The sequence below is a fragment of the Dipodomys ordii genome, unplaced genomic scaffold (assembly GCF_000151885.1).
Source record: "Dipodomys ordii isolate 6190 unplaced genomic scaffold, Dord_2.0 Scaffold30, whole genome shotgun sequence".
Taxonomy (NCBI): domain Eukaryota; kingdom Metazoa; phylum Chordata; class Mammalia; order Rodentia; family Heteromyidae; genus Dipodomys; species Dipodomys ordii.
Window position 1 is genome coordinate 14,793,610 of NW_012267246.1, and position 23,698 is coordinate 14,817,307.

The following is a 23,698-nucleotide window of genomic DNA, read 5'->3' on the forward strand; positions in this document are numbered from 1 at the left end:
AATCCTTTGACAAGAAATGTTAGTATGCTTTTATCCTGTATTATTTTTTGTTAGTTATGAAACTTCAAGTCATTTAAAGCAACCTCAAGATGACAAATCCAGTAATACATAATTATGTTCTGGATAAAAAGAAATTCTTAGCATTATCTATTTTTATGTTTGTATGTATGTGTCTATTGATCCCTACCTAACATATATCAGCTGTTATCTACCTATCATCATCTATCTATCTATCTAAATATACATCTAGAGATCTCTATGTCTGTATAGATCTGTCTATCTATCTATATATATATAATCTATTTATCTATCTATCTATCTATATAGTGGAATGTTTTTGGTCTGATATAACATTACTTTAATTGTCAATATAATAATTAACCTTCTTGGTAGTACAAAAGGAAATATTCAATAAACCAAAATAAACAGGAAAATTAAAATCTTATTTTTGAACAGAGTTGGTGCACTAGCTTTCTGATATTTTTAACAAAAATACTTGAGATTAATAGCTTTTCAGAAGGGATAGTTTAGTTTGGCTCACAATGTTCTGGGTTTGAGTCCATGATCAGTTTCCCTCTTGCTTTTGGCAAGGCAACATGTCATGGTGTGGAGTGTGTGGCAGGGGAGGCTGCACTCCTCATGGAGGCCAGGAAGTAAGGTGAGAAACAGATTAAAATGTCTATGTCAGGGTTTATATCCCCAAAAGACTTACTCATTCCCACTCTGGTCACCTCCTGAAAGTTCAACTGTATCCCTATTACACCAATAACTGATGACCTAACTTTGTTCCCGGGGTCTCCAATTCAGGCTTATCCAAACCTTAGCTCTGGGGTTCAATAATTTCCAGAAATCCAAATGGAAGAAAATATCCAGAAAAAAGATGACAAACTTTCTAATTTGTACAGACGGTTTCTATCTAATATGTATATGGATGTATGGTAGCATCTCTCTGTAAAAATCCAGCACGCAAGATCACTTTAGGAAAGATTGATAGATGTGGAGATACAGCAGCCTAGACGTTTAGAAGCCGGAAACTTGGCAAGGGTGACACTCAATTTTACAGCTCTTCAAGTGGGCAATTGCCCAGTGAATCTGAGACTAGGCTGGAAGATGAGAGCAGTAATCTGTAGAACTGGAGATCAGCATTCATGAGCTATCAGTCTGAAGTTCTCAGACAAAAGAGAACAAAGTGTCAGAATTCCCTTTGAAGGACTATTCATCAAGGCTCTTTCAGAGTGTGCATAGGTGGGAGGCTTATTGTCCAAAGTCCACAGAAAGTGCAGTGATCTTGGTTCCCCGGGAGTGCAGGTTGGGCTGAGGGTGACAGTACTGTCATTCTCCTAGAACTTTCCCAGAGTCCAGCTTCTTATTTCAACAGTTTTGATCAGACAAAGAATTCACCCTAGACTTAGTATAGAGTTGTTGTTTGCTAAAATGTCTAAAGGGTATCTAAGATGGAATTTTTATATTACTATCCCTCTATCCCTCTGACGAGTGTTGTTCTTATTTTGTAAATTTCTCCATCTTTCTCAGCAATGTTTAAGCCTTTCACATTCTCAGCTCCTTACTCTGATACACATTTTCACTGGTTGGATAATTCACTGGAATTAAATCTAGTACAAATACATTGTGCTTTTACGACATTTCCCCCACTATACACTGTCATTTACTAACTTAGGAATGATTAGAGTCTCTTTAATATCTTTTAAATTCTAGATCTTGTTATTACCTTCATGTAGCCAAAACTTTTATTATTCAGTATTATCTATGAAATCATTTTCCACTTGTGTCCCTAGATTGTAAAGACCTCATTTCCTCTAAATGGTTAAATCTCCATGTCAGTAGCTATCTTTTCCAATGACCTTCAGGTGAATATAAGGATGAAGTAGCCTCTCCAACAAATTTCTCAGGTTTTTGGTCATGGTATGATACTTGAAATTAACATATTTTCTGAACTAAAGCATGAAAAGTTCATGTTTAATTAGAATACATTGCATCCCTTTACATTTCAATACTTTGACGCCTTTTTTTATAGTCCAGGAGATGACCAATCAAACTAATTCATACTAGGCCATTACCAGACAAAGAGTTTTATATGAGCCCATTTAAACCAGTTTTATTTTTCTGTTTTTACTTTCTGGAAATACAGGGTGTTAAACTCAGAGACTTGCATCTGGTCATCTTTTTGCTTTTTGTACAGTATACTTTTGCCTGGTACAGATCTACTTTGGTTTTACTTCTATTCTATTCTTTGGTTCTAGTATTTGGTCTTAAACTCAGGGCTTGGTTATTGATCTTTTGCACTCATGTGGGGCTCTCTACCACTTGAGACACAACTCAATTCAGCATTTTTGCTGGTTAATTCTAGATAAGGATCTCATGGACTTTCCTGCTAGCTTTGAAATGCAATTCTCATATCTCAGCTTCATGAATAGTTAGGATTACTGGCCTTCTGGGGATTCTCCTGCATGGTCTCTATCTGTTCTTAAGTTCCACTGTTTTGTGACCTTTACTGACCTCCTGCTATCACGATGCTCCCAGTTTTGGCCAGTGTCATTAATGCATGCATGCGCTGTACTTAGAGAATAGTATTGCACAGTGCAACAGTGTTTCTCCTATTGTGTCCCATCAGCTTGTCAGTGTGTTTTGTCACTAAAACTACTATCTTTGATGACTTTATTATGTTTGAACCTGTCCTGTATCCTCACTGAAGTCATGGATTTTTATTTTCTTTTATAAGCAACAAGTATGAACATCCTGCCCACTAATTTCAATCTTAATTTATTGTTTCTTGCCCAATTAGTGACAGCTATTTTATTATATCAATGGTGACTTTAAAGCTCTGCAAGACTTGGGATTCTACTGTTAAGAAGAAATTTATCCTCTTTTGATGTTTATTATGTGTTTATTGACAAATACTAGCTGGGCACCGGGGGCTCACACCTGTAATCCTAGCTACTCAGGAGGCTGAGATCTGAGAATTGAGATTCAAAGCCAGCCCGAGCCAGCCCCAGTCCGTAAGACTCTTATCTCCAATTAACCACCAGAAAAGTGGAAGTGGTGCTGTGGCTCAAGTGGTAGAGCCCTTGCCTTGAGTTGAAGAGCTCAGGGACAGCACCCAAACCCAGAGTTCAAGCCCAATGACCTACAAAAAACAAAAAAAACCCACAAATACTAATAGAATTATTATTTAATAAAGCCACGTAGTTAATTGATTCAATGGATTATAATCTGTTACTGGATTTATTTTCATATGGAAGTGGTCAAAATAAGCCAGAAATAGTCACTTCTGCCTGGTTTCTGAGTCACTTGGCACATTCTCACCGCAATTAGAGTCTTTCTTTTCTTTCATATCATGAGATACACTGTGTCATCTATGTTCTTCCTACCAGTGCCTTGTTCTCAGTCATTTATCTTAAAAGTCTAGTGTCTTGGAGTGATCACTGCACCTAGAAAACAAGATCTAGATTCTGCCAATGCTGGTGGTTTAGATATGCTGTGTTTTAGTGCTGCCTAATAAACAAAGATAGGAAAATTATGATAATTCTAATATTATATTTAATGTAAATGCAAAAGATAAATCTATTATGTTTCATAGCAATTTATCATTAATGTCTACCTATTGCTTCCTATCATCTGTCTCCATATATGCCTCATATCACCACAAGGGCATAGCAATACTTAATTTTCTTTTTAGTAGACCAGTCTTCTGATAGAAGTTAGCTTCTTATGAGATTGAATATATTTGCTTAGGTTTTCACTTAACCTTACATGACACATGTATAATTCTGATTCCAGAATTCCATGACAATTCTGACAACATTCCAGGAGTCATGATCCAATATAATTTGCTCACTTACATCAAATGTTTCACCTGCCTCTACCTTCCTTAAGGTAGACAACTTCCCCACCCCACACATAGCCAAAATATCTGACTATGCACCTTATCTCTTCAGTGGGGATGTACTTCTTGAGCACTACTCCAGTGTAACTGTGTGTGTGTGTGTGTGTGTGTGTGTGTGTGTGTGCATATACTAGGATTTAAACTCAGAACCTCTTCCTCTCCCCAAGCTTGTTCACTCAATGCTCATGCTCTATCCCTTGAGCTCTACTCACTTCCTCCCTTTCTGCTTCTGTGAAGGTTTGTGGTATACTATGCTCCATGATTGTTGCTATCCTCACCATATTCAGCTTCTCACTTCTGTCTTTCTCTCTGTCATCAATCTCTCTTCCTGCCTCTCTGTCTGTCTCTCTCTCCTTCCCTCTCTCTTCTTCCCTTCCTCCATCCTTCTCTTTCTCTTTCAAACCCCTTATTTCTCCCTTTTCTTTCTATTCTCCCTCTCAGTTCCTCTCCCTGCCTTCTTCTATCTCCCCCTCTCTCATCCTGTCTCCTTGTCTTTGTCTCTCTCTCTTTTTCCTCTCTCACTCACGCACATACACACACTCACTCCATTGTTTTCACCACAAGTGCTTCTTGCTCCTCCACGCTGGGCCACCCTCTGGAACTTGGTTTTCCTCTTCACCTTACATCATGTTCAGCGTCTTTCTTTGCTCCACAGTGACCACAATCTACTGCCTTGGTCAGTAACTACATTTGGCCAAGCCCTCATGATGGGACTCAGATCAGCAACACCAATGAACTAAAGAGGAAGTTGGAGAAAAATATCTATTTTCTCTTTAGAGTGTGATCATTAGTTTTACAAAACCATTAATTAAAAAAAACTTATCCTCTTTCTTACTTTTTTTCTTTTATTTTCCACTCTAGAGTTAATAGTTACCTATGTTTTATTTGTAAATGTACTCACTCCAGTACATAGTTTCTAGTTTTAGCTTCACTCCCTCTGACATATCTAATTGCCGCCTTTCTTGCTTATCAAACATTTTAAGTGTTAAGTTATATTTGCACTTGGTTAATTACATGTGATTTGGCCTTTAATATCAAACTTTCTGACAAGTCTGATATCAATATGATTCTCTTTTTGTTTTTGAGAATGATGTTATTTCAACTCTGGGAGCTTTAGAAATATTCCATTTGTCTTTTGCACTTTTAATTTTTACTATAAAATGTATACGTGGTTTACCTATTTCCTGAAAAACAAAAACAAAAACTTCTAGGTAATTTTCTATGCTTTTCCTAGGATCTTTTCAGAACTTGTTTTCTTTTTTTTGGATGGAAGGGGGTTGCTGGTCCTGTAGCTTGAATTCATGGGTATAACACTTTCCCTAAGCCTTGTGCTCAAGACCATTATTATACTACTTAAGACACAGCTCGGCGTCTGGCCTTTTGGTGGGAGTTTGGTGGCTTTGAACTTACAGGCTTCTGAAGAACTAGGATTACAGGTGTGAGCCATTTCTGCCTGGTTCTAAATCGCTCATTTCTATTCAATATGTTTTTTCCTTTTTTTTTCTTTTATTTTCTCTGGAGGTGGTGTGGTACTGAGATTTGAAGTAGGTGTTTCATGGTTGTTAGTCAAGTACTCTACAACTTCACCCAGGCCTGTAGAACTTAAGTTCTTTTTGTCTGTGGACTGCTATCAAACTTTGATCCTTTTTTCTCTGCCTCCTATATAGCAAAGAGATACTGCTGTGATCCTCTGGCTTTCAACTATTCCTTGTGACTTTTAGTTGTATTTTCATATTTTGCATGTTTATTCTTTCATGTGACTCTCTAGGAAAATTTTATATTATCTTCCAGCCTTTCCATTCATTCTTTATTCTTATCTATTTACCTATTCTAGCTGAAGACATATACCTTAGCATTATGCTACTTCAACTAACTATTATTGCCTCTATTTTTAACTGCTCTGAGGTTTTCATTTCTCATGGCTAGTGCATTCTGTTTCTTTCTTAAACTTTAAGTATAGCGCTCACTTAGAAGTCACAATTCATGTGTTCCTTCTGTTGCTTTTGGAAGTAGATGTCTTCTAAGCTCATTTTCTGTTTTGCTGATTGTGAACCTCAGCTTCAAGTATGTGAGAACTCAGCCCTGTATGGCCTCCATTTTAGGTGACTTACTTGAGGCCTTGATTTACAAATTCCTATGTTAATATAACCACAGAGTTAATTTTCCCAGGCATTATAAAACCATCTTCATTTTCTATCTCTACATGAGGCAGATTCAATTCAATTACTATTACATATAGTTTTAGGAGATGGCTGATTGCTTATGCTTTAATTTTATTATCTCGAGAAATTTGAAGGAAAGATGAATACCCAAGAAAGCAAGTTTGTCCCAGCTACTTTAAACAATACCTTAGGCCAGCAGACATGGGAAGGGCTGACTAACATGCTTCCTGTCCCATTTAGGAATCCTTCCTTTTTAATAGTTCAACTGCTAATACACAGAAGAACATTCATTATCTGTATTCTTCTGTTTTCTATTCACTTCAATTTCTGGTTAGACATTTCATCCGCACTCTAGACAATTATTAATATAAGATCATCTTTTTCTGTTTCTAAACCACCATACATCTTTTAGTCTAGAGTTAAGTCATTTTCTGATTTGAGATAATGTGTTTTCTTTTTCTCATCTGTAATAGGAATTTACCAGTTGACGGATGAATTCTTTCTGTAGCAGAAACTACAAAGTACACAATTATTGTTGTGATTGCTATGAAGAGCAACACAGACTTATTAGTAATTGTTCAATTTAGTAAAGCAGGCAGGAATGATCACCATTATAAGGAAAGTTTACCAAGACTGCTGACATCAGTTATTAAAACTTAAATTGTAGCCAAGTGTTGGTGGCACACACCCGTTACTCTAAATTTTTAGGAGGCTGAGATCTGACGTTGGTAGGAAAGTCTGTCAGACTGCTATCTCCGTTTAACCATCAAAAGACTGGAGGTAGAGATCTGGGTCAACTGGCAATATGCTACTCTTGAACCATAAAGCTCAGGATAATACCAAGGGCCTGAGGTCAAGCCCCAGGATTGAAATTGAAAAACATAATCAAAATGTGATCATGATATTCATTTCAATATTTGAAATAGATTCTAAACATAGTTTTTTTCAGAGGAGAATATCCAACAGTATAAAACATTACATATCAGGTAATGGGAACACAAATAAGAGGAACAAAGGCCTGTTTCTGCTACACAAATATGACATGTTTTAGGTCTAGTCTGTCCAGTCTTTCATTTCACTTTGTCTTGTTTTGCTAGCCTTTGAGCTTTATTGTTCATGCTAGTACTCTATAACTTGAGCTACAGCTCCACTTTCAGCTTTTTTAGTACTTCATTGGAGATGTACATCAGGGACTTTCCTGCCTGGGCTGGCTTTGAACCATGTTCTTCAGCTCTCAGCCTCCTAATTAACTACAGAAGGCATGAGCCACCAACACCCAACAAACAGAAGTCTTTTTTGCCAGTTAGAAGGCTGTAATGTAAAGAGCATCCCCCGCAGAGCAAAAGGGTTTATGTTTGTTCTTAGGCCTCTCCTTCTTTTAAATAGGAATCTTAGACTCCAGATGTAGAAGGAGACAGAATATTATTAATCTTTCCATATATATATATATATTCATATTCTAGGAACTCTGATGGAACTATCAGAAAATATACTTTAAAAGCAACTATCAAAATAGAAAATCAAATGTAATTTAAGAAAAAAATGAAATGGAAGGAAACTCAGAGAAGTATTTTATGGTCTGGTGTTGAGAGACTCCACATGTGTGTGAGGACATGTGTATGATGGCAGGGAGTTTGCATTACGGACACCCTATAAAACCAAGGCCGTGGGGTATAAGTAGGAAGTAATCTACTCTTCAATATAAGTTTCCTTCTGCTTGGGTCTTGGGTGTTCAAAACAAAATCTGCCCTTAGGTCTCAAAAGCTGTGGCTTAGAATTTTTACTTCCATTGTAATACAGAAACTCTAAGCCAAACAATTATCATTAAAATTGTTCCCAAGACATGAATGCCTCTGAGATATCTAGCAGAAAAACACGTAATGCTGAGAAAATATTTACCAGAGAAATACAAACCAAAAGAAAGAGGGAGTCATTATATTAATAGTTGAATTTGAGTGGGAGAAAATAATTTCAGGAAGAAAATGAGGTTAAAAAAAGATGTTTTTGGAGTAATTAGTTCATCAGAATTTTTATGGCCTTAAGCTAGTTTAAAGTAAAATCCTATAATATTGCTCAAATCAATTGATAAATCTAATGTAATTCTAGAAAAATGTAATGTATTTTGGTCATTAACTCAAAAAGCATATAGACAATATAGAATAAGTAATAAGGTTATACTCACACAAATTTGAAGCTTGAACTATTGAAACATGCATAGAATATGTACATGTTTAAATAAGATGTGTTAGTAAAAATACTTATAAAATATTTTTTTAATATTTGTGAAATAGGCATTATATAGACTAGCATGTATGTTAGTCATAATACTTACATGTAGGTTTTAATAAAAGTACTTATTCAATTGAAGTACCTTAATGGGTCACAAAGCAAATCTAACAACACTAAATTATCAGTAGCATCCATTCTTATTTTCTATTCATAAATATTTTAAATATAAATATTAAAACTGAATCTCAAGCTATTTATGTGATTTTGTAATTTGAACATAAACAAGATTTTTAAAGATCATAATAAAATATTAACACAAATTAAATTTTTGAAAAATAAATGTAGGACTTCTTAGCAGTAAGACCTTATAAAGATACCAAAGTACCATAACTACATCTGGATCCTTCTCCAGGCTCAGTGGTCAGAAAGGTTTGCAAGAGAATCATAGTTTAGGGTAGGTTTGGGAAATGTTAGTAAGAACTCATTTCAACCCATCAGCCAGGCATAGTGGAGTAGTACACCATGGTCCCATCTATGCAGGAGGTATTAAGTGGGAAGATCATGGTACTTGAGAGCTGGCCAAACACACACACACACACACACACACACACACACACACACACACACAATAATAATAATAATAATAATAAACAGTTTGAAAAAGAAAGTAATTTGGAAGGTTTAAATGTATGCACATATGTTAAAATAGAAAGATGATAAGCAATACATCTAAATTAAGGAGCTAGGCAAAGAGCAGCCAGGGAAATTTTAAGAAAGGAAATAATAAATACAATAAATACATAGTATCAAAGAAAAAAAATAAAGTAGGCATTCCTCATATTTCAGAAACTGCATTGTTGTTGTGAATGTTTATCTGTGTGCTGAGACAGCTCTCCTTGGTTAGCCCAGATTTATCTCCACTTGCTATTTCCTGTATCAGCCTCCTATGTGCTGGGATTGTAGGCATATATCATAGTGCTTTGCCATAAATTCTTGAATAATCTAGGCAAGTAAGAAAAGATCCCTTAGTCCTATTGAAGACTCTCTAATCCTGACATCAAAACTAGACTAGAATAAACGAGTAGAATAAGCAAACATACACTTAGATTTCTATGCAAATATTCTGAAAAAAAATTAGTCACCAAACACAGCAAAGATAGTTTGACCAAGTAAAGTTATTCCAGAAATACATGCATGCCTAAACAGTTTGAAGCCAACAATTATCCTTATAAATGTTTCAACTTCAGTTTATAAAAAAATATTTTACCAAATTAGAAATGGAAATGATCTTCTTAGTTTGATAAGGGGACTTTTCCAAAAACACACAGCAATTATTTTTATAGTTAAAATCTTGGATACATTCTTTTCAATGTCAAGAACAACAAACAAACTAAGGAAAATTAACGGCTCCTGATCCAAACAGAAAAAACTAAGAATAAAACCTGGCATATCCTTGTATATTACATACTCTTCAGTATTTCTATATATAAGAAACACTTCATAATAAAAAAATAAAAAATGGACAATGTGCAAAACACTGTTTTAGATATAAATGCTTCTAAGTGAAGATCTGGATTTGAGCCTCATTTACTAGTTTCTATTTATTTAATAAATAAAGATAATAAAACCTATTTGTGCTTTCAAGGATCAAGAAGATTCAATATGAATAAATAAATGTACATTAGGTTATGGTGTATGAAAATGGTTACCATAGGCTAGAATGCACTATATTGATGTATGGTACTATTGCAAGTCGTCTTTTGTATATGTTATGTTGAATTGGAAAGAAAAGAAAATTGAATCTTCCAAAACCACACATGATTCTCCATCCATACCTAAATCCAACAGGTAGAAAAACTAAAGGAAGTTCACCTATCTGGATAATCTGGAACAAATCTAGAAAACAATTAAAAATATAGAGAAGTATATTGTTTTCCAAGTCTTATGGCATTGTAGAAAAGGCAAAACTGTAAAGACAATGTAAGATTAATGATTCCCAGGGAGAAAGGAAAGATGAATACATGGAGCATGAGAGATATTTAGAGCATAGAAACTATCCTCTGTGATATTACAGGGGTAGATACATGTCATTATGCATTTGTCAAAACCTATAGAATGCAAATCACAAAGACTGAAGCCATAATGTAAGCTCTGGGCTTGATTAATAATAGTATATTAATAGTAGTCCATCAATCTTGACAAATGTTGCATACAATTGCAAGATGTTACTGGTATGAAATACAGAGAGGAGAGAGGAATATTCATGATCTGTACTTTCTGCCAACATTTTAATAAGCCTAAAATGGATATGGCAAACAAAACAATCTATTAATTTAGGGGAAACTTTAAAAAAGTGTATATCCTCTAAATGGAAATCGCAATGGCAAGCATGCTTTATGTAGATTCTTTTTAATCAGAGATAAGCTATACAGGCATTCTGCGAAGACACTTATTCTTGGTTTAATCATAGTTTCTGTCATTTTTTCAACTACTACCTAGTAACCTTCTCTTTATTTCTTTAAATTATATTTTCATTATATGTAAGTAGTTTTATGAAGGAGTTATCATTTAGCAAATCAGTTTATAAGGATAATGAATCTAGATTAATATTATCACATTCATCATTCTCTCACATCCTTCTCAACCTTTTCCTCCAATTTTCCTAGTTTCATAGAATATGCCTGAAAATGTATGACTGCTTTGTCCCCCTTCCTCTCTCCATTTATTTCTCTCCCCTTGACCTCTTCTGAACAGCTTTCAAGTACTAGTTTCCTTATTTATTTTGTTGATTTAGGAGTGAGTTTTTCTAAGGAATTACACCATTTGAATTCTCTTCTGCAATGATCATACTACAGTTAATATGTTTGTGGACTTTTGCATACAACACCATATGTATTTCCCTGCATGTTTTAAGTTAAATCAAACTTCTACATACGAAAGAAAACATATATGCTTGTCTCTCTGTGCCTGACTTACTTTATTTAACATAATTCTTTTTAAGGTCTATCCATTTATTTTCTAATGAATAAGTAAATGTATATATCTTATGGTTAAATTAATTAAAATATAAATTGTAACAACTAAGGAAGAAAAACATATTTATTAGTATAATTTTCATCCAGCAGTAAGAAGTGAAAATCAAAGACTCGCTTGTATCCTATAGTTTCTTAGCATTAGCTTTTTTTTTAATTGCCACCCTCTACTTAGATGCTAAGACCTTACCCCTGACGCCTCCCTCACCTCATGTACCATGTGCTCCAAGATCCATCAAGTACAAGGGCAACACAGATTACTAATTAGCAAAGGCCACTGAAGATCAAGTCAGAGCTATGCCTGGAATTCTTCCTGACTGGTGTGGATACTTTCCTTTAGCTATTTGGTCAAACCTGGTGCTCTTCTAGTTAAGCCACACCTCTATTACCCGACTTTTGGCTGGTTAGTTGGAGATATGAGTATCAAGGATTTTTCTGCCTGGCTCTCTTTGAAGTGTGATCCTCAGGTCTCAGCCTCCTGAATAACTAGGCTTACAGAATGTGAGCCTGTAGCACCTGGCTTGCAAAAATTTGTTAACACATCTAAATGGAAGTCAAGGAGGTAAACTAAATAATGCAATAGAAGATCTATTAACATTTGCAGAAATACTATAATGTATGAAAAAAACTTGAGTACCTTTAAGCACTGATATCCTTTCCTTTGTGTGGCATTTTATTTACAGTTTTGAAATAATCACAGAAGAAAGGTTAAAATCTATCTCTTATGCACTTTTTCTGAAGACAGACATGTATTTGATATTCTTTGGAAATACTTTTGGTTTTTCTCTCTTCTGAAAGAGGACCCCCGAGATCTCCTGTGTGTTCTCTGTTTCCAAGCAATTGTTGCACAGAATGCTAGGTTGAATGTTGGCTATTTATGGCTCAATAGGCCTAGGAGACAAGCAAGAGAACCTTCGTTATCATTGCATAACACACATCCAAAATACAGTCTGCACAAATTATTGAATAATATTTGGGAAAGAAAGGATATCTGTAGTTATATGAAAATTTTCAATTGTGTGTAAATCTCTTGCTGATAACATATCTAAACAACTTTTAACTTTTCAAGAGGAATGCATAACAGATTGTAGATAAACAGATATCTTCAATTGTTTTCCAGAGAAAAGAATTATCCGCCTGCAAGTACAAACAGTTACAAAGTTTAAAACCGTCTCTAATGTTGTTGGATATGTCAAGGGCCTAATATCCCCAGGTCAGTAAAATTAAATATTTTTCATCTGTATTCTATATGAAGCTTCAGCTGTAGCATACTAAATAAATAAATAAATAATCTGTAGAAATTGTAAAACATAGTAAAATATTTCATTCTAGGTATACAAGCCACTCAAAAGGTGGCTTGACATGAAACCAAACAGTTTTTATTTTATGACACACTTTTCTTTCTTTCTTTCTTTTTCTTTCTTCTTTTCCCTCTCTCTCAACTGTCTCAACCTTAGGAGACAGAACATTTGGAGAGACACAAGGGAATGAACGTAGAAACATTATTCAGCACTGCTAACCTGTCATGTGTTTCAAAAGCCAATAGTCTCTACTTTCTCTTTCACTCACCATAACACCATTGACTTTTATTAAATTGAGACATTTGTGTTCAATTGTTTTTACTTTTTAATTTTTTCTCTTTTGATAAATTATTTTTGGGGGGGTCCAGTCGTGGGGCCTGAACTCTGGGTCTGGGTGCTGTCCCTCAGCTCTTCAGCTCAAGGCTAGCGCTCTACCACTTGAGCCACAGCGCCTCTTCTGGCTTTTTTCTTTTTGCTTATATGGTGCTGAGGAATCGAACCCAGGGCCTCAGACATGCAAGGCAAGCGCTCTACCACTGAGCCACCTTCCCAGCCCTCTTTTGGTAACTTTTGACTTCATTTTGTTATATTGCTTTGTCTTATCATTATATATTAGTACAGAGAATATTGTTTGTTAGATCAATAAAATAGTTCAATGTGAATTAGTGTCCTATTCCCAGCCTGTGCTCTATGAACAACCATGTCCATTTTTTGTCTGCATTCAAGTTAAAAAAAAACTTATGGATCCTTTGCATGATATTATGATATTATGTTGGCCAAATAGAGTAATGAGAAGCTGGCACACAAGTTACTTAGGAGACTAACTCTTCAAATTCTTCATCAAGTGGAATGACTATTGAGTTTTTGGTCCATGTACCCTATGTAGGGTCTAGCAGTGTTTTGTTACACAGCACTCAGTTATCAAACATCTTATAATATATGATAGTGAAATACATAGGTTCATAGATGGAGCTGTTTGCTCAAATAAATTTAGCTGTGTTATTCTCATTTATCATATTTATACATAACAAAATGAGAGGGAATTCCAAAGACATATTTTAATTTCCTTTATATTGGAAGAAAATTGGTAATGTTCATTTAAACCATATATTCTCCTATGCAATTATAAACTTTAATTGTGGCTCTAATATGTAAAATACATGAACTAGTGAGTTTTGTAGTGGTTGACATTTGATATTGGTGTGCTTTACATTTTCTTCAGGTCTAAAACTGTAAGTTGGAAATTATAATTAATTCCCAGTAATTGTTTATTACAGAATCCACACATGACTAACAGTTTTGTAATGTTAATTGCTATTAAATAACTTCCTCACATGTATTAGCTCATTGTTGTTTGCTGAACTGGACACATTGTTCATAAGGTCCTTCTCACTGATGTTGGTAAAATTGTCAAAGAAAGGATTCACTGTGGTATAGTTGGATACTATGTAAATTAATATTCACATTGTGAAAGACAGTGATAGGAATTAAAGGTTTGGATTGATCATTTGGTTAGGCAGATGCCTCTGTTTTGATATACCCAGATGTATAACCTAAGACAGTGGGTGAAAACTGACATATTCTTAATAATTAGAACAATTTTGCTTAATTGCTACTTCATTGTGCAAGAGGGTTATGTAAATGTCATTGCATTTATTGTTAAGATTTATATTTTGTGTTAATGGCTCTTGTCTTCCTCTTTGTGTAGACCGATATATTATAGTTGGGAGCCATCATGATAGTGGATTCACTTATATTGGACAAGAATGGGCCAGTAGCACTGCTGTGATCACAGCTCTGATTCGATCAGTGATGCTGAGAGTGAGGAGAGGATGGAGACCAGACCGCACCATTGTTTTCTGCTCATGGGGAGGAACAACGCTGGGAAACATTGGTTCCTATGAATGGGGAGAGGTAACATGAAATAGAATTATTCAGTGAGACACAGAACGCTTGTGTCAAATGAGCTCAATATGCCTGCCTACCAGAAATGTTCAAATATTTAAAAGAATATGACAACTAATCATTAAATTAATACCATATTAATAACAATATAAACTTTGAAAAACTCTTAGGTAGTTTGTTCACTATTTTTAATAAAAGAGGAAACAATTTAATGGAAGCACTTTGATATTCTAGTTTTTTACTAACTCAGTTTTAGGGAAAATTTTATATCTAATATGAATTCTCTTGAAACATTTTTATTATATTACTCAAAAAGTTACTTGAATTTCAGAGAAAATATCAAAAAATCATAGAAAAGAAACTAGCAATCACTTTTTTTAATTTGAAGGAATTTGTCTTAAAGATGAGGACATTTTTATGGCATAAATTCCAACAAGATTCATAACTGCAACTTCAAATGCTTTATTTTTATGTAAATGAGTGGTGTGAGCATTATACTCCAAAGAATGACTTCAAGTAAAGAATTCTATTGCTTTAAGACTCTTTTTAAGTTGACAGATTCCTAAGTGGCATAGAAAATGTAACAGCTGAAACAACCTCTCAGATTTCTATTCTAAATCATTTGCTTTCAAGATCAGTAAAGCAAGTATAAAATGCATTTAAGCAAAATATTTATAAGTTAGACTACTTTAAATAATTCATACACAAAGAAATCACACTTAAATCTTCTTAAGTATTAAGAATGTCTTAAATGTTTCTTTCAAACTCTGAATATGTCATTATATCCATAGTTTTCTAAATAACTATCTATTATAAATTTATGTCAAATTTGAATTAATATGTATACGTGCAAACTATTTTCTTAGAGTAAGCCTGTCTAATATTGTTATTTATAAGTAAAACACCCTGAATCCAGCTGTAAAATATAAATTACTTAGCAATAATTGCTTCAATTTCTGTGAGCATCAACTATCTTACCCTGTGAATTGAAGCAATGTGCACTGGTGCACATACAAGCAGTTATTCTTAATAATGAAGTAAATGTTTCTGAAGTTAATAATATACAATTATATTTTTAAGTTTTAATGAATCCATTATGCTTTTGGTAGTTTTATATTTTCTTAATCATAAGATTGTAAATACTACACAATTACAACATCGTAGGAGTCAATAGTGAAAAGTTAGAAAAAGTTCATCTTGCTCAAATGATTAGGTAGAGCTGTCTTTGATTATTGACATATATATGTATATATATATATTTATATACAAATATAGAGTGAATTCTTCAAATAAGCACACCAAATGCCTGTCTTGTGAAATGCTCATGGAGATTATTTCAATTAGCATACACATCCTATGATAGAATGTTGCTTCATGCAAACTTCACATAACAGGAATTTTAGGATCTATGAATGCATTAATTCTGTAAGTAAAATTAAATATTTTAATTTAAAATATTTTAATTTTAAATAGTAATCTTTTTAACTCTCTTAGAGGTGATGGTGTATTTTTAACACAAAAGTACATGATTATATTATGGGCACTTTCTCTCAGAGTCAAGTGTTACTTTGTGCAGGAAGTAGCTTATTGCTTCATAAGGAAGGACACACATTATGAACCACTGAAATAGTTCATTCACCATGCTTGTTCTCTTTATCAATGCCTACCCCAATTTATGTATTGTCAATGAAGCAGAAAACATGTTCTTAATTTCTGTGGTCAAATGCAATGCTATGCTATCATTTACAGAATTTTTTTCTTGAAATTTGACTTTTGTGGCAGAGATATTATAGGTTATATCCAACCCCTCACCTCCAATATGTAAAATTCCTTTCTTATCCTTCATTTAATGTATTAGATAGTATAAAATGCATTTGTACTTATACAATGAAAAGATTTGATAAACAACATTTCACTAATGAAGTCAAGTCAGATATCTTCATTTATGCTAAAGGGAGAACCTATTCTCTTTTGGTTCCAGGATTTCCAGAAAGTTCTTCAAAAAAATGTTGTGGCTTATATTAGTCTCCATAGTCCAGTCAGGGGCAGCTCCAGTCTCTACTCTGTAGCATCACCTTCACTTCGGCAACTGGCAGTAGAGGTAAGTTGAACCATGGTTATGGAAAGGGTTATGTAATTCAGTACTTTGTGATCTATTCTATTTACATATGCCTAAAATAACTATATGAATTTCAAGGAATGACTTCTATTGCTCTCATGTTCTTGAACTCTTTACCTGCACCAAAAGCATAATTATGCTTTACACAGTGGTATAAAAAATAATTTTAAAAAAAATTAAGTTTATCTCTTAAGTTTCCAATTCTGTGATTATGATGTTTTTATAGTGGGATTCATTGCCCTTGGATTTTTTAATTTATTTTTTATTTGTGAACATACTGTACAGAGGGGTTACAATTACATGGGCAGGATAATGCGTACATTTCTTACCAAGCATTGCAGCCTCCTCCTTTGGTTTACCCTTCACATCCCTTCCCAGCCTCCCTTTTTACCTGCACCAAAAGCATAATTATGCTTTACACAGTGGTATAAAAAATAATTTTTTAAAAAAATTAAGTTTATCTCTTAAGTTTCCAATTCTGTGATTATGATGTTTTTATAGTGGGATTCATTGCCCTTGGATTTTTTTCCCCTGAATTACATTTTATGTGAATTTAGGAAGTGACCTATATTCCTAACAATGCTGTAAGCCTTTTGAGGAGAAGAATACAGTGACAAATAAATCTATCAGATTTGGAAAGTACCTTTTGCATAAATATCTGTGATAAAAGAAAAGAAAACATTTTTAACAAAGCAATTTGAAAAATATCATGTAGCTGGTGATAGATCATTAGAGTTATTAATTTCTTAATCACTTCTAACATATTTCAAGGAATTTAGCAGGCATTTTCTGCTTATTGATAAAATTTAACAAGTCTATTTCTACATCATTTTAGTGATTGTACCAATTAACACTGTCAGTATGAACAGAGTCCTTACACCACAAGAAGGGCTACTTACTCCCAGCCCAGTATCTTAGAAGTGACCTTTCAGAGGCCCACTGAGCTTTCAGGGGGTGTACAGAAACTGAACAGAAAGGAGAGAAATCATGAAAAGTGTTTGGAAATAGCCATGATTCTTGACTCAAATGTAATAGAAACTTATACTCTATGCTTTCTATAAAATATTTTCTACTTTAATAGTTTCATTGACATTTCCATATTTAGTTCAACAAAGCAGACATCATGAAAGATGAAATAGCTAAAGCTGTACATTTAAGACAAGCTGAGGCCCACTGTGTGTGACCTAAATGTTAATCTAGACCTGTAATTAATTTCTCCTCTTCTTATCACTTCTTGGGATTACCCATTCTCCTTTTCCCAGCATCAGTTTTCATGTTCCTTTTGAGGATGTTCATTTCTAGAAAAATGGTCAATCTGGAAAAGAAGCTTAAATATGCAGAAATTGGGAAGGGCTGGTTTTAATATGTGCTTTCATTCTATTGTGGGGATTATGTATGTCAGATAACCACTGTACAGTTCTAAATAAAACATTCACTCTATAGTTTATAATTTCTGAAAATGTAATGCTTTAAAATCTATTTGCCTGTGGCTGGGGAGGTGGCTCAGTGGTAGAGCGCTTGCCTTGCATGCATGAGGCCCTGGGTTTGATTCCCAGTACCACATACAGCAAAAAGAAAAAAAGCCGGATGTGGCACTGTGGCTCAAGCAGTGGAGCGCTAGCCTGAAGAGCTGAGGGACAGCGCCCAGGCCCAGAGTTCAGGCCCCACGACCGGACCCCCCCCCCAAAAAAAATAAAATCTATTTGCCTATTTTAAATGGTTCTATAAGAAAGATATTCTAACATGATTTCTCAGTAATGAATAGTGGCATGCTGATCCAGACACTTTTGTTGTTTGGGAGAAGACTATTCTGATCTACAACTGAGAATGCTTACATGATAATTTTAAATCAACTGCAATCTGTACCATAAGAAAATGTATTATATTTGAGATTGTGTGTGTGTGTGTTCCACAAAATGATTTAGAAGAGTAGGAATTTCATTACTTTAGAAAAAGTATATCATCATCAAAATCACATACCCCTTTGTGATGAAAGTTCTGGAGACACTAGGAATCCATGGAACATTCCTCAATATAATTAAGGCTGTGTATAACAAACCTACAGCCAGCATTATACTTAATAGTGAAAAGTAAAAGTCATTTCCTCTGAAATCAGGAAGGAGACAAGGATGTCTGATTTCTCCACTCCCCTTCAATATAGTACTAGAATTCCTAGCTAGAATAAGGCAAGATGAAAACATAAAGGGGATCCAAATAGGGAAGGAAGAAATAAAACTCTCCCTCTTTGCTGATGACATGATCCTGTATTTATGGAACCTCTCCCAAGTTATTTGAGCTGATCCAAAACATTGGCAAATTATCAGGCCATAAAATTAACCCACAAAAATCAGTAGCTTTGGTGTATGCCAACAATGAAAAGAGTGGGGCTAAAATCAGGAAATCAACTCCTTTTGTAATAGTCTCAAAAATACTTAGGAATTAATTTAACCAAAGAGATCGAGGACCTCTATGATGAAAACTTTAAAAACCTGAAAAAAAGAGATTAAAGCAAATATAAGGAAGTTAAACTTTCCATGCTCACAGATTGGGAGAATTAACATCGTGAAACTGACAATACTTCCAAAGCCATCTACAAATTCAATGGTATACTCATATCTCAACATTCTTTAAAGAATTATAAGAAGCAACCCTCAAATTAATATGGAGTATAAGAAGATCCCAATTTCAAAAACAATCCTTAGTAGGAAGAACAGTGCTGAAGGAATGCCAAACTTCAAATACTATTATATAGCCATAGTAATAGTAAAAACAACACAGGAACTGGCCAATGGAAAAGAATTGAACACCCAGGAATGATTCCAAAGACCTATGGCTACCTAAATTTTGAAAAGGGAGCCAAAATCACTAGATGAAAGAAAGACTCTTCAACAAATAGTGCTGGCATAACTGGCTAAATATGTGCAGAAATTTGAAGTTGGAACTTTATATATCACCCTGCACCAGAATCATCTCCAAATGGATCAAAGGCTTATATGTAAGATCAGGTACTACAAAAATATTAAAGGAAGGATTAGGGTAAACACTAGGGCTCCTTGACACTGGTCAAAAGTTTCTTAATAAAGACCCAGAAACACAAAAACTTAAGGTTGGATAAATGGGATTGCATTAAACAGCAGAGCTTCTGCATGGCAAAGGACATAGCTAGCAAGATCAATAGAAAGACCTCATATTGGGAGAAGAGTTTCACTTGCTATACAGCAGACAAGGGGTTTCATATCTAAAATATGCTTAAAGTTCCAAATTTAATTAACCAAAACCAAATCCTCAAAGAAACAATCACTCTATTAATAAGTGGGCAAAAGAGTGAAAGAAAGCCTGCTCTGAAGAGGGAAGAATGGCATATAGACACATAAAGATATGTTCAATATCTCTGGTCATAAAAGAAATGCAAATCAGAACAATATTAAGATTCTACCTTTTCTTTACAAATGGGGCAGTGTCATTCTTTCTGATGGAATTATAGAATTCCATTATATATATGTGTGTGTGTATAAATATACATATACATATGTATATATATACCACATTTTCTTGATCCATTCATCTACTGAGGGGTATCTGGTTTGGTTCCATATCTTAGCTATGGTGAATATTGCTGTGAAAAACATAGTTGTGCTGGTAGCTATGGTATGGTCTTGTTTGTGATCATTTCAGTAAAGAAGTGGGATTTCTGGGTCATAGGGGAGCTCTTTGTGTAGTCTTTTGAGGAACCTCCATACTGCTTTCCAGAGTGGCTGAACAAGCTTACATTCCCACCAACAACATCTGTTGTTATTAGATTTCTTGTTTATAGCCATACTAACTGGGGTGACGTGGAATCTCAATGTTGTTTATTTGTTTTGTTTTTGTTTTTGTTTGGGAGTTGTGGCGCTTGAACTGAGCCTAGGTGCTTCCCCTCAGCCCTTTAGCCCAAGGTTAGCACTCTACCACATGAGCCATAGCGCCACTTCCAGTTTTCTGGTGGTTTATTGGAAATGAGTCTCATTGACTTTCCTGCCCCATCTGGCTTTGATCTGTGATCTTCAGATCTCAGTCTCAATGTTGTTTTGATTTGCATTTTTTGTACAGCCAGAGAAGTTGAGCATTTCTTCATGTGTCTATCAATCAGCCATTCTGTTTCCTCTTCAGAGAAGTCTCTCTTTAAGTCCTTATTTTCATTAATTAGTATACATCTAGGATAATCTTAGTAGATGAGTAGATAGCTCAACAGCTATGTACATATGTCCATATGAGATGATGCTAAGCAAAATGAACTCCAAGCAAGGACACAAGAGGTTTTCTTTGTTGTTTTTAATATACTATGTGATTTTTTTTTGTTTCTTTTGTATGGTCTTCTCCCTGTGGTATCCTCTGTTGTCACTGTATTTGATTTTTGTACCCTGGTATTGTATGTACGTTTATTTGAGTTAGGCTAGGGAATGGGAACAACAGAATGGTGAGACAAAGGAAAAGGTGGCAACAAATGCAACAACAATACTCACAAGACAACATGTTGGACATGATGTCTACAACTTGGGGGTGGGACGGTGAGGAGGAAAGGGAAGAAGGAAAACAAAGAAGGAAGGGGTAACAAATTTGACAAGAAATGTACCTATTACCTTGCTTAGGTAACTGCAACTCCTCTGTTTATCACCTTGACAATTAAAAAAAAAGGATTCCACCTCCCCCCAGTTAGAATACCCATGTTCCAGAAAACTATTAATAACAGATGTTGGCCAGGGATGTGACCAAACTGAATTCTATTACATTGCTAGTGGGAATGTAAATTTGTTTAACCACTCTGGAAAGCAGCTAGGAGGTTTCTCAAAAGGTTAAACACTGTGCTCCCCTATGATCCAGCAATCTTATTCTTGGGCATTTACCCAAATGATCACAAACAAGGCCACACTGAGCTATCAGTACAACTTTGTTCATTGTGGCATTATTTATTATAGCCAAGATATGGAATCAACCCAGATGGGTTGATTCATCCCTTAAGATGAATAGATCAAGAAATTGTGAGATATATATCTCAGTATTCTGGGATTCCATCAGGAAGAATGACATTGTTCCATTTGTTAGGAAGTGGAAAGACTTGGGGAAAAAATCATATTAAGTGAAGTAAGCCAGACCCAAAGAAACATAGGCTCCATGTTTTCCCTCATTTATAGTAATTAGTATATGTCTACGATAGTTCTAAGAGAGGATCACAATAGCTCAATAGCTATGTACTTATGACCTTATAAAATGATGCTAATTAAAATGATCTAGGAGATATGGGAACAAGAGAAGTTCAAAAAAATAGTGTACCGTAAACAAAATGACTAGAGGCATGGCAGAAGTGGTATAATACCTTCCAGCATGTCTAAATATAAACCCCAGTACTGAAGAAAAATTTATGTATATAGCATTATCACTGAAAAAGTTTTATCATAACCAGTTACATTCAAACTCCCTCCAGTTAAGTGGAAAACACTGATTTTGTTTCATTTGTTGCATTTGAGACTGTCACAAGCACAGAATTTCATTTGTGGCATTTGAGAATATCATATACATGACATTTATATAATACATAGCCCTCTGTGTGGCTCATTTTACTCAAGATTTATTCATGTTGTTATATAATGTCAGTAGTTCTACAACATCTAGACAACTGAGAACATAATCCAGTGAGAGAGGAGGGTAAGACCTTACATTCAGTTTGATATTCTCATTTTGATTTTGAAATAAAGAAAATTTACATAGAAATTGAGAAAAGGAGCCACTTTCACGGGGTTAGATAAATCATAACCTTGAAATTCTGGCAATCCCTGATGAGGGCCAAACACCACAAATGCTCTAGTATTTTTAGATAAAAGTAAAGATGACTTTTCATGATGTAGAGAGATCTCAATTAATAAGAATATTAATGGAAAGATTACAATAATGAATTACACAAAGTATATAATTTCACAAGGCAGGAAGTGACTAAGCTCATGAAGGAGGGGGCCAATGATGGATTGGAGTGAGATGGATAAAAAGTCTAGTTGGTGCTGTATTATGGAAGAGAAGTTGGAGAATAATGAATAGGATTAAACAGATACACACAAGGCAAAACAAAACAAAAAAGAGGAAGAGTAAAGCAGAAGTGAAAGGAAAACGAGAGAGAAAAAATAAATGAGAGAGAAAAAATAAATCAGATTTACAAGTGGAATCAATATGTTTTGCTTAACTATAATGACAAAGCTAATATGTGTGCATTATATACGCCAAACACACACATCAATTATATTTTAAAAAATGGGAAATAAACACTGAAATATTGAAAGGTTAACAGCGTAGTTAAATAAGATAAATCTTCCTCAGGGTTTAATTTTCTAAATTTTACTTTAGGGCTAGAATTTGAATTGGGATGGTTGTTTTTAGTTTGGGATTGCATAGCTACTAGCATAAATAAACATAAATTGTCTAGCATAAATTAACTATTATGATGAATCTCATGTGTTGATAGAATAAGTACACTTGTTTTTCATGGAAATCAATGAAATCATGGAATTGTTGTGCTGTGTAGGTACATAATAAGTTTTAGTAGATACTGCTAGTGCTTTGTAAGCTAGTTGCCACCAGGATATGAATTTTCCAGTTCTTATATGGCACCACTAACATTTGGCATCGTAGTATTGTTGAGGGTCTTAATTTGAATTTTCTCAATGGGTAATACTGCTGAACTCTCCTCATGCTTCTATGGAAATTGTTTCTTTTTCTTTTTCCTTTGTGTCAGTAGTATGGCTTGAACTCAGGGCCTCATACTCTTCATTTGATTATTTTCCCCTAAGGCTGGTTCTCTACCACATTGTTTAATGGAAGCATTGTTGAACTCTTGAACTATTTTACAATATTGATGCAGTTGCATAACTTTGAGAAGATTCACACATCCACTTTCTGTTTTTTACTGTTTAACTGGAGATAAGCATCTCAGATTTGTCTTAAGCTTAATGAGTAGCTAGAATTATAGGCATGAACTACCAGTACCTCTATTATGGAAATTGTTTAAAACTGCCTTTATT

At 34.5% G+C, this 23,698-nt stretch overlaps 1 protein-coding gene across 1 annotated transcript in view; it reads left to right on the plus strand.

The window, feature by feature from the left end:
* Naaladl2 (N-acetylated alpha-linked acidic dipeptidase-like 2) overlaps window positions 1-23,698 on the plus strand; it is a 902,864-nt gene that overhangs the window by 583,222 nt on the left and 295,944 nt on the right. Inside the window, exons 6-8 of the mRNA XM_013016159.1 lie at window positions 12,448-12,540; window positions 14,337-14,542; window positions 16,515-16,634. Of these exons, the coding sequence (XP_012871613.1) occupies window positions 12,448-12,540; window positions 14,337-14,542; window positions 16,515-16,634 (419 nt within the window). The remainder of the gene's footprint in view (window positions 1-12,447; window positions 12,541-14,336; window positions 14,543-16,514; window positions 16,635-23,698) is intronic.